Here is a 16,758-nt window from a genome sequence, read left to right on the forward strand (position 1 = left end):
GATCCTTCCTTCCCAAGAGGTGCGAGTAAAAGGATCTGACAACCTCCAGGATCCCTGATCTGGACCTTTTCAGGGATCCTGTACTATCAATCAGTCCTGAGACGATTTTACTATTCACTGACATCTTGCAGTTTCTGTAAGGGTCGGGCGAGCGGTACTTCCCATAGTCCCTCTCAAAAACCAAAGATGCGTGTCTATCATACTGGCACCTCAGTAGCAAGGCTTTCACTCTGGAGATATCTTCACGACTACCTCCAGTCGAGACAAGACGTTCAAGTTTCTTCCTCAGGCCCTGGTACAGGCGATACCTGTCCAGACTCCTGAGGCTCGAGAGCTGGTGGAAGAATCCCGCAACCCTTTTTTTGAATATCTCCCACCACTCTGACTTACTGCTACAAAGGCCCAGCAATGGTACCTGGCTCTGAAGAAAATCCTCAAAGGACTGTCTTATTTCCGCTTCTTCCAAGAGAGACGAATTGAGCTTCCAGTAGCCTCTACCCATCCGGGGGGTCTCTGTAACATTCAGAGAAAACAAAATTAAACAGTGGTCGGAGAACTGCACCTCAACAACGGACACCGCTGAAGAGATGGCTTCCTCCTTTAAATAAAACCTGTCTATCCTGGACCTACAACTACCCCTATGATAGGTGAATCCTGCGTGTCCTGGTGTATGCCGGATGTGAACATCCACCAGGCGAGCCTCACTAGCTATACTATTCAGGGCGACGCCATCATAAGTCAGCTTGTCTCTGGAACCTCCCCTATCCTGGGGCCTCGTGACAGCATTGAAGTCCCCTCCAAAGACCACCTGCCGACTTGTAAAAAGATAGGGCTTGATCCTCATAAAGAGACACTTCCGATCCCACTTGGACTGTGGACCATAGATGTTAATAAGGCGAAGTTCTTGTCCCTTCATGAGGACATCTAGAATCAGGCACCTCCCCATTTCTAACTCAATAACCCGTCTGCATTCTACCGGTGCGGCAAAAAGTACCGCCACCCCGCTATACGGCTCGGCCGCAAGAGACCAGTAGGAGGGCCCATTCCTCCATTCCCTTCTGGCTTTAAATATAGATGACAGGTCTGTTAGCCTGGTCTCCTGCAAAAAGAAAATATCAGCATTAATGTGGGCAAAATAATCATAGGCCGCAAATCTAGCCGTATCTGACTTAATGCTGGCTACATTAATGGAAGCCAGCGTCAACGGAGAGGGTGCCGCCATCATGGGTGGCTTTCTTTTTCCCACTATCCTTTCCATTCTGCCCGCCACCTTCCTCATCTGATGATGGTTTACCTCTCTTTAGTGAAATGGATGTATCCATGTCCCCTTTATTTACATTTTCCTCGTCCCCCGACTCTGGGCAGATCCTCCCCCCAAAGGAAATACGTTCCCCAGGGAGAGAGGATTCGACGTCCCCTGCAGGCCCCTCCGTCACCGCGACAACCAGAACCTCACCCTGTGCCTCCTGCACCTCTGAGGAGGAAACATCTTGGAGGGTTTGGAACCGGTTTGAGAGACCAATCAGAGGGAGGATGGTTGTACCTTCCTTTGGCATCTGGGGGGTGGGAGAAGATCTTACATCTCCCCTTTTCTTATTCTTTTTAGTACTCCGCTTGTGCTCCACCCATCTCCCACTATCCTCATCTGCGCTCTCACCATGGGAGGACAGTGGAGAGATGGCACCTTCTTCTTTCCGAATCCTCCAGATCTCCTCATCCAGATCACTGTCCCTCAGAGCCTCAGCAGTAAGACTGGCCTCAGGGATGAGATCAGAGGTCACCACAGTTGCGCAAGGCTCCTGAGACTCTCCCTTTCCCTTTGGCGCTTATCCCGACACCTCAGTTGGGCTGGCGTCTTTTGCTTACTTTTCCTCCCTGGCTCTTTTACTCCTTCACCTCCGCCAGCCGCCCCCCCAGGAGATTCCTCCTCACAACCTTTCTCCACCGGGGTAACAACTGCGTTGGCAAAGGAACGAGGGCAGCGACTGAATGGGTGACCTAAGTCACCACACAGGTGACACCTAATCTCCGCACAGGATGCAGCGAGATGGCCTATTTCCCCACATAATGAGCACTTCGTCACCGTGCACCTAGCACTGAAATGACAGAGCTTAGGCTGACCCTGGTAGAAGACCTGGATTCGATCCCTTCCTAGGAAGGTGGCAGATGGTATATGGGTAACGGTGTTTCCTGAATACCTAAGTTTGACCATAAAGGTCCAAGCCCCTGACCAGATGCCATATTCGTCCCTGTTCTTTTTTGGGACTTCCACCACCTCTCCATACCGGCCAAGCCACGTCATGATGTCAATACAAGAGAGTGATTCGTTACGAGTTAAAACGGTCACTCTCTTGACGTTATTTTGGCGAGACACCACCTGAATGGCAAAGTCTCGCCAGCCGGGCTCATCCTTTACCAGCTCATAGTTCGACCAAAAAAGCTCAAGCCCCTCCGGCCGAACAAAGCTGATATCGAATTCAGGGGTACCAAAGGGATGTATCAAGGCAAAGATGTCGGCGGCCTTGAAGCTCATCCTCAGCAGGAGCTCAACAACTTTAGATCTTGGGGGACATGTATCACTGCCTCTCCACCTCAGACGGACCACATTCCTTCGGACACCGCCCGGCCCGGCTGGTGGTAGAGACCATACAGTTTCCCTACCCCTTTCCTCTCGGAAGGCTGCACGGCCATGCCTCTCTATCAAGAAAGACAGATCAACCTCCCTACCCTCTACATTGATTGTTCTCTCCCCTCTCTTTAAGGCCTGCAGGACACGTCGATGCAAGTCACCATCCCCAGGGCCCGAGGACGAGGAAAGCACCCCACTTCCCCCAGCGGCAACATTTGCATAGCTGCGTACAGGTGCTGCAGCCGCTGGGGGTGCAACTGGACCAGGCCCTATGCTCCCACCACTAGTCTGTGCCCCTTCACCACCCTCCTCCACATAATCCATATCCACACCAATACCACATGTCACACTGCCCCGACCACCCTCCAAAGCCCCAGACAGATTCCTCCCCACATTCACTCCTGCCTTCCCCCCAACATTAATTCCCCCATTCACACTGAGTGGACCGGTGTGTTCTGGGACAGAAAGAGATTTTGTACCATCAGCGTCATTGGGTACCAGGACCGGAGCCACCTCCACAGGACAGGCCACTGGTCCCTTTAGAAAGGACCGAACAGCCTGCCTGGACTGTTTAGAGGCAGCCCCTGCCCTATTTCTGCTGGTACCCTCTGCCTCATCAGTACTAGACTCCTCAGCACGATCTGGTCCAGCAACACCAATACAAAATAAAGGTTTAAGTCCAGTCTTTCTCTTGGGAGGCGAAGGCATCTTAGCCCCGGAAGCATCCCGACGATGACACCGCTGCCCCAAAGGAACAGCAGCGCCAGCGCCAAGCGCCACCGGAGCTCCCGCAGCTGACACCGGCACACACCCGCTCCCCCCTCCCGTCAGGGAGTGATCTAATGCACCAGTGCCTTTAACGTTACTGCCCACCGCTGGGCCACCTCTCCTGCCACTGCCCGCCGCTGGGCCAATATCACTGTCCGACCTTACGGCCGGTTCCTCACCTGCTCCACCTCTGCTACTGCAAACAGAGATGGAGCTTACCGCCATACTAGACTCCATACTCTCCCCATTCTCCTGCACTGAGTCCACAACAGAACTCAGGCCGGGCTGAGATATGGGGTTCACACAGTGAGCTGACCCTGAGGCCAGTTCGGGGGGCACAGGGAGGGGGGAATATACAAATGTTACCTGCTCCTGAAGCTTGGTGGTCTTTACCTTGGTCTTTCTCCCAGGCGCCTCCTCTGGTAACTCATCTCCGAATACGAAGTCCTGGAGGCGCCCTGGTGACTCCAGGAGCTGGATCTGGGCCATCAGCGCCCCTCCCTGGTAACTGGTGTTGCTTTCATCCCCCGAACCGCGGCTAGATGACAATGCTGCTTGCCCTGCAGGGAGCCCACTGTATGGGGTCTGTTGTTGGGGACCCCCGGGTGGATTCGGCTCAACATCACGTACCTCCGCAGCGTCTCCTTCCTCCTCCACCCGGCTTTCTGGCTGGAGCCCTCTCAGCCCTCTCCGCTTTTCTCTCTCTGTTTGAGCAAAACGATCGTCATTCTGAAGTTTCTCTTTAAAGGGCCCACTGTTCTCCAGAATAAAAGTTCTCTTTTTCACAATCTTTTTGATGTCAACTTTCAGACATTTCATTTTTGCTGATAGCTCAGCCTTTTGCTGCTTAGCAGCAGTGTCCATTAATGCTTTTACAGCACATACCTCCTCCTGGAGCTTGTACAGCTGGTTCCTGGCTTCCTCATACCCACAGAGGCTTGCAGCAATCCGTAGGCCATAACTCTGCCCTGTCTCTTGGGACCGCTGCACCCCCCAATCTTCCTCCACACCTTCATGGGCAGACAGCCTTGCTCCAGGAGGAGTGTCACTGCACAGATTTTCCTGGCTGGTTTCCATAGTTGTTCCAGAACTTCTGGCACTTGTAGTTCCACAACTTGCTGTAGCCTTGCGGCTACCCTTTGTTACCTCTGGTTCAGGGGCGGCTGGAGAAGCATCGCTGCACCTCCTAGTAGAACGCCTCAGCCCTTGGACCTCTGATGGTATTCCCTCTGTTGGTCGCTGGATTCCTCTGCCCCCCACGGACCTGGTTCGGGGGGCAGGAGTTGGGACTCTCCTTGGCTCGCTCATGCCTGAAAACCTGCTCCCTCCCTGGGGAGGAGAGAGCAGGCCCAGGGGCAGATCTTCCTTGCCTGGAGCTCAGGAGCAGCAGACACGCACAGCCTCACACAGCAGGACCACACCCAAAACTAATTGGATCACCACTCCAGAGCTGCACTCACTATTCTGCTTGTTGGTCACTGTGTACATACATTACATTACTTATCCTGTACTGATCCTGAGTTACATCCTGTATTATACTCCAGAGCTGCACTTGCTATTCTGCTGGTGGGGTCACTGTGTACATACATTACATTACTTATCCTGTACTGATCCTGAGTTACATCCTGTAGATCTTTTATTTAAAAATATAAAACATAACAACAAACCAATAATATAAATAACATAACTGTACAATATATACAAGTCCATAAAAGTCCATAAGCGTATTGGCTGGTCCAGCCTCACACTCACCAAACGCACCGCTGTATTATCCCCCACACGTGCAAACTAGATTTTCCCACAAACACCACAATAATAACACTATGAAACTTAACTTAACTAACAATAACTAACATAACTATACTGTACACTAACCCCCTGATCCGGTTGCATTCCACAAAACTAAATAAATGCACAAATAAATACATAAATGAATATATACATAGAGCCCTACACCAAACACCATAACAATTATAATTTTTTTTTTTTTTTTTTTTTTTTTTTTTTTTTTTTTTTTTTTTTTTTTGGGCCCTGAGCTGGTCCCGCATCCCATGCCCCCAGTACATGATAACAGACGTCCATGAACCAGCCCAGGATTTTCTGTTTATACTAAAGTCCCCAGAAACCCCCTCCCCCCATATAACCCACCACCCAACCTAACACTAAAACCCAACCCCAGGTGGAGACGAAATATGCAAACTATATACACAAATAAACACACTAATAATACACACACTAATAATATACACAAACATACACAGCAAACCATAGTGGGGCTTCTCAGCCGCACACACAGCCCGAAAGCCCAAGTTCAGTACCTGCAAGCCCTATATTCCTATACAGCTAGAGCACAAAACAAAAGACTAGGGTGTTAGCATCAGCCCACCACCAGGAGAGGAGACGCAGGCTAAGGAACCTTATAGGCAAAGCCCCTCCAAAGACAAGAGGCCCTACCAGCCCCCAGCCTCTCGTACTCCAAAGAACGCACCTTCACCAGGTCACCGAGTGTGCCCCTAACCACCTCATCCACAGGGAGGATTTTACGTTGCGTCGACACTAAACACCGTGCACTCCACGTGTGGTACCTGACCACTATGCTGACTAGGAATAAAGTGCTCCGGTCCCAGCCACCAAGGTTTCTGAATGCTCCATAGGCCCATTCCGCATAGGAGAGGCGGGCCAACCTGGGCCACCCGATGGAAGCGCCCACCCTGTTGTAAACCTCTGTATTAAAGGGACAATGAAGCAGAAAATGCTCCATGCTTTCCAGCATGCCTCCACACTCCTCCCGGGGACATCCCCGATCCTCAGAGCTCCTGCACTTCAGATTGTCCCTCACATACAGTTTCCCATGGAAGCAGCGCCAAGCCAAGTCCCAAAACTTCAAGGGGATCCTGATGGAATTCAATAGGCCCAAACCAACCTCCAGATCCCGGCTTGGGCAATCCTTGAGCGCCAGCGGTTTTTGGAAATGGGATGACAGGACCCTATTGTCAAGGAATTTCCTCGACAGAGTCCTAATCTCCCACATCCCCAAACCCCACCGACGAATGACCTTCAGAACCAGGGTAGCGTAAGCCGGAAGATGCCCATGTGGTGTGCGAAGATCCTTCACTTGCCCTCCTGTCTCCCATTCCTGGAAGAAAGGCCGAAACCATCCCCTACAGGAGAATACCCACGGAGGAGCCCTCTCTTTCCAGAGGTTTGCAATGTTGGTCTTAAGAAAGGTATTCACCAGGAACACCACGGGGTTGACCATACACAACCCCCCTTGTCTCCTCGTACGGTAAGTAACCTCCCTCTTGACTAGGTTCAGTCTATTCCCCCATAACAGTTGGAAGAACACACTGTAGACCCGAGTCCAGAGCGGTTCTGGCAAAATGCAAACACTGCCCAGATATATCAACAAAGGGAGCAGGAAAGTTTTGATCAGGTTAACCCTTTCCCTGAGGGTCAAAGACCAACCCTTCCACTGATCCACCTTCTGAGCGGCGATCTTAAGCCTGCTGTCCCAGTTTTGTTTGGGGTAATCCCCTTGGCCGAATTCGATGCCGAGAACTTTTGCAGACTCCTGGGGCTCTGGAAGGGTGTCCGGGAGATCAAATCCAGGATCTCCACCTCCCAGCCAGAGACTCTCACACTTATCCTGGTTGATCTTGGACCCAGATGCCTCTGAGTAGCGCTCCACCTCTGACATCACACACCGCACCTCCTCTTGCGAGGAGACGAATATGGTGACATCATCGGCGTACGCTACCACCCTCAGAGTGGAATCCGGCACCGCAGGGTCCATTGTCACCCCTGCCAACGGTCTACAATCAATCCTCCTAAGGAATGGATCAATTGCAAACACGTACAACAGTGGGCTCAAAGGGCAACCCTGACGGACACCAGACCCAACCTCAAAAGAGCGGCCAATCCAACCATTCACAAGCGGGAAACTCTCTGCCCCTGCATACAAGGTCTTAAGCCAATCAACAAACCCCCCCGGCAGGCCATATCTCAGAAGAACAGACCAGAGGTACTCGTGGTTAACCCGATCAAAGGCTTTTGCCTGATCCAAGGACAGCAAGTACCCCTTCCAGTGACCTGCCCTACCCTGCTCCACAGCCTCCCGGACACCGAGCACAGCACTAAAGGTACTGCGGCCTGGAACAGAGCAATGCTGGGCCCCCGAAAGGAGCTGGGGTGCAAACTTCACCAGCCGATTAAACAGCACTTTTGCCAGAATCTTTCTGTCCACATTGAGAAGCGCTATTGGACGCCAATTCTCAATGCGGGACGGGTCTTTACCCTTTGACAAGATGATCAAGGCTGACCTCCTCATTGACCTCGGCAGAGTGCCCGAGGAGAGACACTCATTAAATACTTCAGTCAAGAGGGGAACCAAAGTGTCCTTAAAGGTCTTATAGAACTCAGATGTTAAGCCATCTGGACCGGGTGACTTCTTGAGGGCAAGACCATCAATAGCCACCCTGACTTCCTCTTCTTGGATCATCTCTGTCAAAACGTCAAGAGAGGGGTCTACCCCTGGTTCAGGGACGGTTTCAGTCAAGAAAGCTGAGGCCCTATCCCGATCTAGATCCTTCCTCCCCAAGAGGTGCGAGTAAAAGGATCTGACGACCTCCAGGATCCCTGATCTGGACCTTTTCAGGGATCCTGTACTATCAATCAGTCCTGAGACGATTTTACTATTCACTGACATCTTGCAGTTTCTGTAAGGGTCGGGCGAGCGGTACTTCCCGTAATCCCTCTCAAAAACCAAAGATGCGTGTCTATCATACTGGCACTTCATTAGCAAGGCTTTCACTCTGGAGATATCATCACGACTACCTCCAGTCGAGACAAGACGTTCAAGTTTCTTCCTCAGGCCCTGGTACAGGCGATACCTGTCCAGACTCCTGAGGCTCGAGAGCTGGCGGAAGAATCTCGCAACCCTTTTTTTGAACATCTCCCACCACTCTGACTTACTGCTACAAAGGCCCAGCAATGGTACCTGGCTCTGAAGAAAATCCTCAAAGGACTGTCTTATTTCCGCTTCTTCCAAGAGAGATGAATTGAGCTTCCAGTAGCCTCTACCCATCCGGGGGGTCTCTGTAACATTCAGAGAAAACAAAATTAAACAGTGGTCGGAGAACTCCACCTCAACAACGGACACCGCTGAAGAGACGGCTTCCTCCTTTAAATAAAACCTGTCTATCCTGGACCTACAACTACCCCTATGATAGGTGAATCCCGCGTGGCCTGGTGTATGCCGGATGTGGACATCCACCAGGCGAGCCTCACTAGCTATACTATTAAGGGCGACGCCATCATAAGTCAGCTTGTCTCTGGAACCTCCCCTATCCTGGGGCCTCGTGACAGCATTGAAGTCCCCTCCAAAGACCACCTGCCGACTTGTAAAAAGATAGGGCTTGATCCTCATAAAGAGACACTTCCGATCCCACTTGGACTGTGGACCATAGATGTTAATAAGGCGAAGTTCTTGTCCCTTCATGAGGATATCTAGAATCAGGCACCTCCCCATTTCTAACTCAATAACCCGTCGGCATTCTACCGGTGCGGCAAAAAGTACCGCCACCCCGCTATACGGCTCGGCCGCAAGAGACCAGTAGGAGGGCCCATTCCTCCATTCCCTTCTGGCTTTAAATATAGATGACATGTCTGTAAGCCTGGTCTCCTGCAAAAAGAAAATGTCAGCATTAACATGGGCAAAATAATCATAGGCCGCAAATCTAGCCGTATCTGACTTAATGCTGGCTACATTAATGGAAGCCAGCGTCAACGGAGAGGGTGCCGCCATCATGGGTGATTGAGTTCGATGGCTTTCTTCTTCCCACCCCCCTTCTTACCCTCCTCACACTCCACGTCAGAAGAACTCTTAACCCTTTTTAGTGATACAGAAGTGTCCATATCACCAGGCTTATCAATATTACCGTCCTCGTCCCCAGACTCTGGGCCAGTCCCCTCCCCTGAGGACATAACCTCCCCAGGAGAAAAAGACTCGGCGCCCCCTGGAGGCTTTGCCGCCACCTTCATAACCTCACCCTCAGCTTCCTCCTCTAGAGAGGAAGAGATGTTGTCGAGGGCTTGGAACTGATTGGAAAGACCGATCAGAGGGGAGCAAGTCTCACCTTCCTTTGGCACCTGGTCCAGGATAGGAGAAGATCTCAAATCTCCCTTTTTTTTACTTGTACCCCGCTTACGTTTCTTCTCCTGCCATCCCTGCCCGTCATCCTCATTCGCGCTCCCACACTGGGACGACTCAGGGGTGACAGCACCTTCCTCTCTACGCAACCTCCTGACCTCCTCATTCAGTTCATCATCCCTCAGGGCCTCAGCAGCATGATTGGCCTCTGGAACAGGACCAGAGGTTCTCCCAGTAACTTGGGATTCCCCCATGGCCCTCTCCTTTTGGCGCTTATCAAGACGTCTCAGTCTCGCTGGCGTCGTCTTCTTGCTATTCCTCACTGGCCCCTCAGCTCCTCCACCTCTGCTAGTCCCCTCCCCAGCAGATTCCAGCTCATGGCCTTCACCCGCCGGGGCCAAGACCGCATTGGCAAAGGAACGAGGACAACGACTGAAAGGGTGACCTAAGTCACCACACAGGTGACACCTAATCTCCGCACAAGATGCAGCATGATGGCCTACACCCCCACACAAGGCACATTTCTGTACCGTACAGTTGGCACTGAAGTGTGTGGGGTCGCCGCACCTGTGACAGAGCTTCGGCTGACCCTGGTAGAAGATCTGGATACGATCTCTCCCGAGGAAGGCAGAAGATGGAATATGGGTAACCGTATTTCCTGAACGTCTGAGTTTTACCACAAACGTCCAGGCCCCTGACCAGATGCCAAACTCATCCCTATTTTTTTGTGGAATACCAATGACCTCACCGTACCGCCCTAACCATGTCATGATATCCACACAAGAGAGTGACTCATTACGGGTCAAGACGGTCACTCTCTTGACTTCATTTTGGCGAGACAATGCCTGCACGGCAAAATCCCGCCAGCCGGGCTCGTTCTTTATCAATTCATAGTTCGACCAGAAAAGCTCAAGCCCCTCCGGCCGAACAAAACTGACATCGAACTCAGGTGTACCATGAGGATGTATCAAAGCATAGATGTCAGTTGCCTTGAAGCTCATCTTCAGCAGAAGCTCAACCACCTTGGTCCTTGAAGGACATGTATCACTGCCCCGCCACCGAAGACGAACCACATTCCTACGGAAACCACCCTGCCCGGCTGTTGGAAGGGAAGTGGCTTCCCCTCCTCTTTGTTCTCGGAAGGCAGCAAGGCCATGCCTTTCTATCCAGTAGGATAGATCAACCTCTCTTCCCTCTACATTGATCGATCTTTCCCCCTTCTTAAGAGCCTCCAGGAAACGCCGTCGCAACATGCCGTCCCCAGAGCCTGGAGACGAGGAGGGCATTCTACCTCCCCCAGCAGCAGCGGCCCCCGCATAACTTCTCCTAGGGGCCGTCACTGCTGGGGGTGCAACCGGACCAGTCCCTGCCCCTACACCACCATCACCACCTCCCCCAATAACATTGTCTCTAGTAACTTCCCCAATCCCCCCCATAACATCACCACCACCCCCAATAACAGCATCACCACCTTCAATGACATTGTCCCCAGTAACATTACCACTACCTGCAATAACATTTTCCGCGATCACATCATTCCCAACCCCAATAACATCACCACCCCCCATAACAACATCACTACCACCCCCAATAACACTGCCCCTGGTCACCCCACACTCCATCACTTCATCATTCATACACCCCGCACCCCCATCCCCTCCCTCATTTACACTGGCTGGACCAGCAGCAGATGCAGCACAGGATGATAATGATTCTTTTGTTTTTGCTATCCTTTTTGCCTCAGCATCCCGGGGCACTAGAGCTGGGACAGCCTCCGCTGGCCCTTTAAGGGACCGGACAGCTTGCTTGCCCGGTCTAGAGGCCATCCCAACTCTGTTCTTTTTAGTGCCCTCCGCCTCATCAGCAGTGTCTTTAGCATTGTCCAAGTGCCGCTGATCAGCGGGATCAGTGGCACCAATACAAAACAAAATTTTTCTTTTTGCAGTTTTTATTTGGCCAGTCTTGTTGGGAGCGTCTGGAGCCACCACAACTACCTCCGGCACTGGGTCACCCCCCCCCTCCCACAGGGGAGCGAACTACAGCACCGGAGTCTGCCTTTTTGCCCACCGCTGGGCCACCCTCACTGTCCGGCCGTTTAGCCGATGCCTTCTCTGCTCCATCCCTGTTACTGCAAACAAGGCTGGAGCTCAGCGCCCTTTTAGTATCTGTATTCTCCCCGCACCTTTGCACCGAGTCCACTACAGAACACGGGCTGGGCTGGGTAACGGGGCTCGCACAATGAACCGACCCTGCGGCCGGCTCAGGGGTCTCAGGGAGGGGGGTGTAGATGTAACTCACCACTTCTTGCTGCTTTGCCTTGGTCTTTCCCTTCTTGCCCCCAGGTGCCTCCTCTGGGAGTTCATCTCCAAACACAAAGTTCTGAGGGCACAATGGGGACTCGATCATCCTAATCTGGGCCATGAGCGCCCCTCCCTGGCCACTGCTGTCACTGTCCTCCCCTGAGTCGGCAGGTGTCACCACTGGCTGCTGTGCAGGGGGCCCACTGTACGGAGCCTGCTGGTGTTGCTGCAGGCTGCCAGGTGGGTCTGGCTGTTGGTCTTCATCCATCTCATCGTTGTTGTCGTCATCATCATCATCATCATCATCCACCTGGCTTTCAGGTTGCAGCCCCATCAACCTTCTTTCTCTGTTATCAGCCATCTCCCGGAAACGGTCATCATTTATAAGTTTTTCTTTAAATCCACCACTCATCTCCCGTATCTCCGCCTTCCTCTCCTCCAAATCTTTTATTTCCATTTCAAGTCTCTTTACCTCCGCCTGGATCTCAGACTTCTTTTTCTTTGTAGCCTGGTTAGCCCTGGCACGGGCGTAGCGCAGTTCCTCCCGGAGCCTCCTCAGAGACTTGCTGGCTTCTTCATACTCACGGAGGTGGCTCATGACCCGGGAGCCATAGGTGGAGAGAGACTCCCGGGCCCTCTGCACTCCCCAGCCTTCCTCACCGAGGTCGGCTTCACCCCCGTGAGCACTCAGCTTTCTCCCAGAAGTACCTGGCTTTCTGCTGGTGGCACTCTGCTTTCCTGAGGTAGATTCTTCCTTTTTGGAAACCTTTCGGCTTCTTCGGTTGTCCACAGCCTCAGTGGGGAGAGTAGGAATGGAGTTACTGCGACTCCTGGTGGAACGACTCATCCCCGAATCCTCAGGTGTACAGGCCGCTTGCTGGCTTCTCCTGCTCCCCGGCGGCCTACCTCGGGAAACAGAAGCCTGGACCTCGCCTCTCTCGCTCATGCCTGGAAACCTGCTCCCCCCCTGGGGAGGAGAGAGCAGGCCCAGGGGCAGATCTTCCTTGCTTGGAGCTCAGGAGCAGCAGACACGCACAGCCTCTCAGAGCAGGACCACACCCAAAACTAATTGGAGCTGCAATCACCACTCCAGAGCTGCACTCACTATTCTACTGGTGGGGTCACTGTGTACATACATTACATTACTTATCCTGTACTGATCCTGAGTTACATCTTGTATTATACTCCAGAGCTGCACTCACTATTCTGCTGGTGGGATCACTGTGTACATACATTACTTATCCTGTACTGATCCTGAGTTACATCCTGTATTATACTCCAGAGCCGCAGTCTTCCATTATCCTCTTCTCTTCAGTACTCTTACTGCAGTGTCCCAGAACAGAGTTCCTTCTTTTGTTGTTTCCTTCAAGGTGTTTATATCTGAGTCAGTCAATATGTTATTGCCTCTGTTCTAGAAGCTATGGTCCACTGAAAACTGTGTGTATTGTGTCACCCCTCTCAGTATTCAGGTCTGTTATTTCATTTATTTCTCATGCATATTCAGTTATCAGTGCCTAATGGTATTATGTCGCCCCCCAGTGTTCAAGTATGGTACTTCTCATGTATATTCAGTCCAATATGTCCTAATGGTGTGATGATGCAATGGCTTGGTGTCACGTGACTGTCCCCTGCTTCCATGGTAACCCCAATGGCCATCGAGCTTTGGCTGGGAATACCATGTGACTTCCTATCTTACCTCAGTCTTCTCTCCACCTTTAGGGGAGAAGGGTGTGTTGCTCTGTAGTTCCTGAGTCCTATCTCCTACCTTCAAGGGGATAGGGTGTGTGTGTGTGTGTGTGTGTGATCTCTCTCCACCGCCAGGAGAGAGACACGTGTGCTCTGCTGCTCCAGTGTCACAAGAAGTGTTCCTGGCTGTGTCCTTATTCTCAAGTCTCAAGATCCTCATCTATACTAAAGATCTGGGTGCCGACTCTTCAGTTATTTCTCTCATCATCTCTCATCATCAGTAACAGCAAGTATTTATCTCAGCTCCATTCCGTCCAGCATCTTATCCTCAGTATTACTACCACTCCCATCATCCAGTACGTTACTCTCACAGCCTATTGCAGCATCATCCATTACTCTGCCTTATCCAAGTCTGCCTTATTCCCGGTTGCATCCGGAGAGACTGTTGCTACTAGTTACCACCGTTATAATAAATACACAACTACCGTTGTTTCTGAACCCTGGCATTGGTGTAATTATTGGTGCCCTGACTAAGGACAACGAAGAATTGCTCGGCCTCCGCTTGGTCAGGTTCCCGGTCTACAGCTGCTAACCCTCGTGCCCATACCGTGACATACCATCAGGCAAGTGGCTAACCGGGTCCCTACCCAGTACTACCACCTACTACTACTCTCAGCGGAGTGGCCCGGCGCATTACAACTCAGTACCACTGTTCACCACTAGCAGCAGCAGAGCCTGTGTACATTCACCAGTACAGCAGTGCCTCTCTTCCTACTCCTGCTGATCTATGTTTATGAACACACTTTGAAATGGAATATCTGCAGAATTAAGTATACCCGAGACCTGACAAACACTTTATTTTAGTCATCAAGAAAAACTCTGCGGCAAATCTATTTCTCCCCTCGATAAGTGTTACAACCCTTTTAAGAGCCCTCCTGTTCCACCAATTAGATTCCGTCTAAAGAGCTGAAAACAGTCGTACAGCTGGAATAGAGCACTCCAGTGTTAACTATGAAAAATACAATTTGAAGTCATTACTTGTTCCCCACTGTGAAAATCTGACATGTAACAGATAAATAAAGAAGCCCTGTAAATGCTGCCATCCGCTCACCGCGGAATACAGATGATCCTGCTGCCGCAAACTATATCGAGCTGTTCAGGAATAGGAAAGCAATGATATTACACTATATGGAATACAAACAGTAGTGTTACCCCAGGGTATCCGTGTTATTGTGTTCCAGTATTAATATGCCTTATACTTTAAGGGATTGTCTACATGAAAAACATCTGCAAATTTATAGTGAAATAGTCCCTCAACCGAGGCCTACTAGGAAGCAGCTACGAAGAGTGTTTCTCACTCTGGAGGACCCACTATGGTTACGAAATAACACACAGAATGCAATACCTCATTTCCCCTGGGGTGGTGCTGTGGGGAGATTGAACACTTGGGGGGAGATTTATCAAACATGGTGTAAAGTGAAACTGGCTCAGTTGCCCCTAGCAACCAATCAGATTCCACCTTTCATTTTCGAAAGAATCGGTGAGGAATGAAAGGTGGAATCTGATTGGTTGCTAGGGGCAACTGAGCCAGTTTCGCTTTACACCATGTTTGATAAATTTACGCCTTGGTTACCAATGGAAACCAACAGATTAGTAAAATGTCAGCATTAATGTCTGTTTTTCCTCTTATTGTCTCCTGGGTTTAGTGACTGATGACAAATGGAAAAGGTCTATTGTTCCACCTTAAAGGGGTTTTCTGCTGTGGATAATCCCTACTTTCTTAAAGGGAATGTCCGGTGTTAGGCAACTTTTAATATATCGCTGCTGTTATGCCGAAAACACTAAACAGCCTATGATAACCTGTTTGAGTTCCCCCAGGGTCCTGTTGTGGTGTCACCGGTGTGTCCCCCGCTGACCACAGCGCCTCCACTTCTGAGACAAAGTCGACAAGTTTATCCTGGAAGTGGAAGCAATGCAGTCAGCGTAGGGACACTGGTGACACCACAGGATGCCAGGGGAACACGGATAACCCCTTTAAAGAAAAAAATTCCAGTTGTTTCTTTCGCCCAAATAATGCACACAAAAATATTCCCACGGTGTAATCTGTTTTATCCCAGCTCTGCAGTATTCATACATTCTATACTTGTATGTGGGTCATGTGACTTCTGATCAGTCGCCATCTTGACTTTCCGATTTCAAAATGAATCCTATCAATCCCATGATGCATCAGCACAGCATCACATGGGCAACTGGATCCAGTACCATCTCTGCCTGCTAAAAGATTGGTTGTAATCCTCATCTCGTCTTATATTTCACATCATTTCCCTCCATTGAGGAGCTTAGTATACCTGTATCCATCAGCCGACTCTAGGGTAGAAAAAGGAAACAACATAAGGGTGGGGGTGGAGTCTATCCTATTAAAGGGGTTATCCAAGGTTAGAAAAATGTAACAATTTTTTTTTCTAGAAATAGCGCCACCATTGTCTTCAGTTTAGGTGTGGTATTGCAGCTCAATATCATTGAAGTGAACCACACACACAACATGAGGACAGGCGTAGCTTCTAATCCTGGATAACCCCTTCGATAACTCATTCGATAAAGTTAAAAACACTGCTTGATGCAATGTAGAAACCATACTGTAGCTGATAATCAGTCATTAAGGTATTGCCATGGAACTTATGTTAAACTTTTTTTTTTCCTTTCATTCTTATATTTTCCAGCTCGATTGTCTTTAAATTATCAATACGCACAAGATTCCAAAATGGGATTTGTTATCAATGCGATCTACGCCATGGCCTATGGCCTCCACAATATGCAGGTGTCGCTGTGCCCGGGGTACGCCGGCCTATGTGATGCCATGAAGCCCATCGATGGACAGAAGCTTTTGGACTGTATCATGAAGGCGAATTTCACAGGTGTAGCTGGCGACATGATCATGTTTGATGAAAATGGAGATTCCCCTGGAAGGTATGTCGTCTATGTAATGGTTAGTCCACTACACACTTAAAGGGGTTATCCGGGATTAATAAAGCGTGGGTGATTTTTTTTTTCTAAAAACAGCACCACACTGTGTGTGGTATTACAACTTGGCTCCATTCACTTCAATGGAACTGAGCTGCAATACCGCACGCCACCTGAAGACAGGTGTGGTGGTGGGAAGAAAACAGCTATGTTACCTATGTTTAAACCAAGTTTTTAAGTAAAAAAAATTTTTTAAACTTTTTTCC

At 50.3% G+C, this 16,758-nt stretch overlaps 2 protein-coding genes across 4 annotated transcripts in view; one reads left to right on the forward strand and one right to left on the reverse strand.

The window, feature by feature from the left end:
• GRM5 (glutamate metabotropic receptor 5) overlaps positions 1–16,758 on the forward strand; it is a 213,890-nt gene that overhangs the window by 170,384 nt on the left and 26,748 nt on the right. For all 3 annotated transcript variants that reach the window (XM_069969665.1, XM_069969667.1, XM_069969666.1), the window contains exon 4: positions 16,252–16,498. In XM_069969665.1, the coding sequence (XP_069825766.1) occupies positions 16,252–16,498 (247 nt within the window). The remainder of the gene's footprint in view (positions 1–16,251; positions 16,499–16,758) is intronic.
• On the reverse strand, positions 7,682–12,900 carry LOC138792351 (uncharacterized protein DDB_G0287625-like). Its single transcript, XM_069969668.1, has 2 exons — positions 11,844–12,900; positions 7,682–8,491 (listed from the first exon to the last, which is right to left on the reverse strand). The coding sequence occupies exons 1-2, from the start codon at positions 12,789–12,791 to the stop codon at positions 8,426–8,428; spliced, it is 1,014 nt and encodes a 337-aa protein (XP_069825769.1). The 5' UTR covers positions 12,792–12,900; the 3' UTR covers positions 7,682–8,425.

Source organism: Dendropsophus ebraccatus, chromosome 5 (genome assembly GCF_027789765.1).
Source record: "Dendropsophus ebraccatus isolate aDenEbr1 chromosome 5, aDenEbr1.pat, whole genome shotgun sequence".
Lineage (NCBI taxonomy): Eukaryota > Metazoa > Chordata > Amphibia > Anura > Hylidae > Dendropsophus > Dendropsophus ebraccatus.

Bases quoted from the DNA above. Each gene is read 5' to 3' on its own strand.
- LOC138792351 (XM_069969668.1), bottom strand. From the start codon at position 12,791: ATGAGCGAGAGAGGCGAGGTCCAGGCTTCTGTTTCCCGAGGTAGGCCG. The intron at 8,492-11,843 runs GTGAGTTACATC...TGAATGTTACAG, and splicing joins AGGCAAAGCAGCAAGAAGTG to AGACCCCCCGGATGGGTAGA.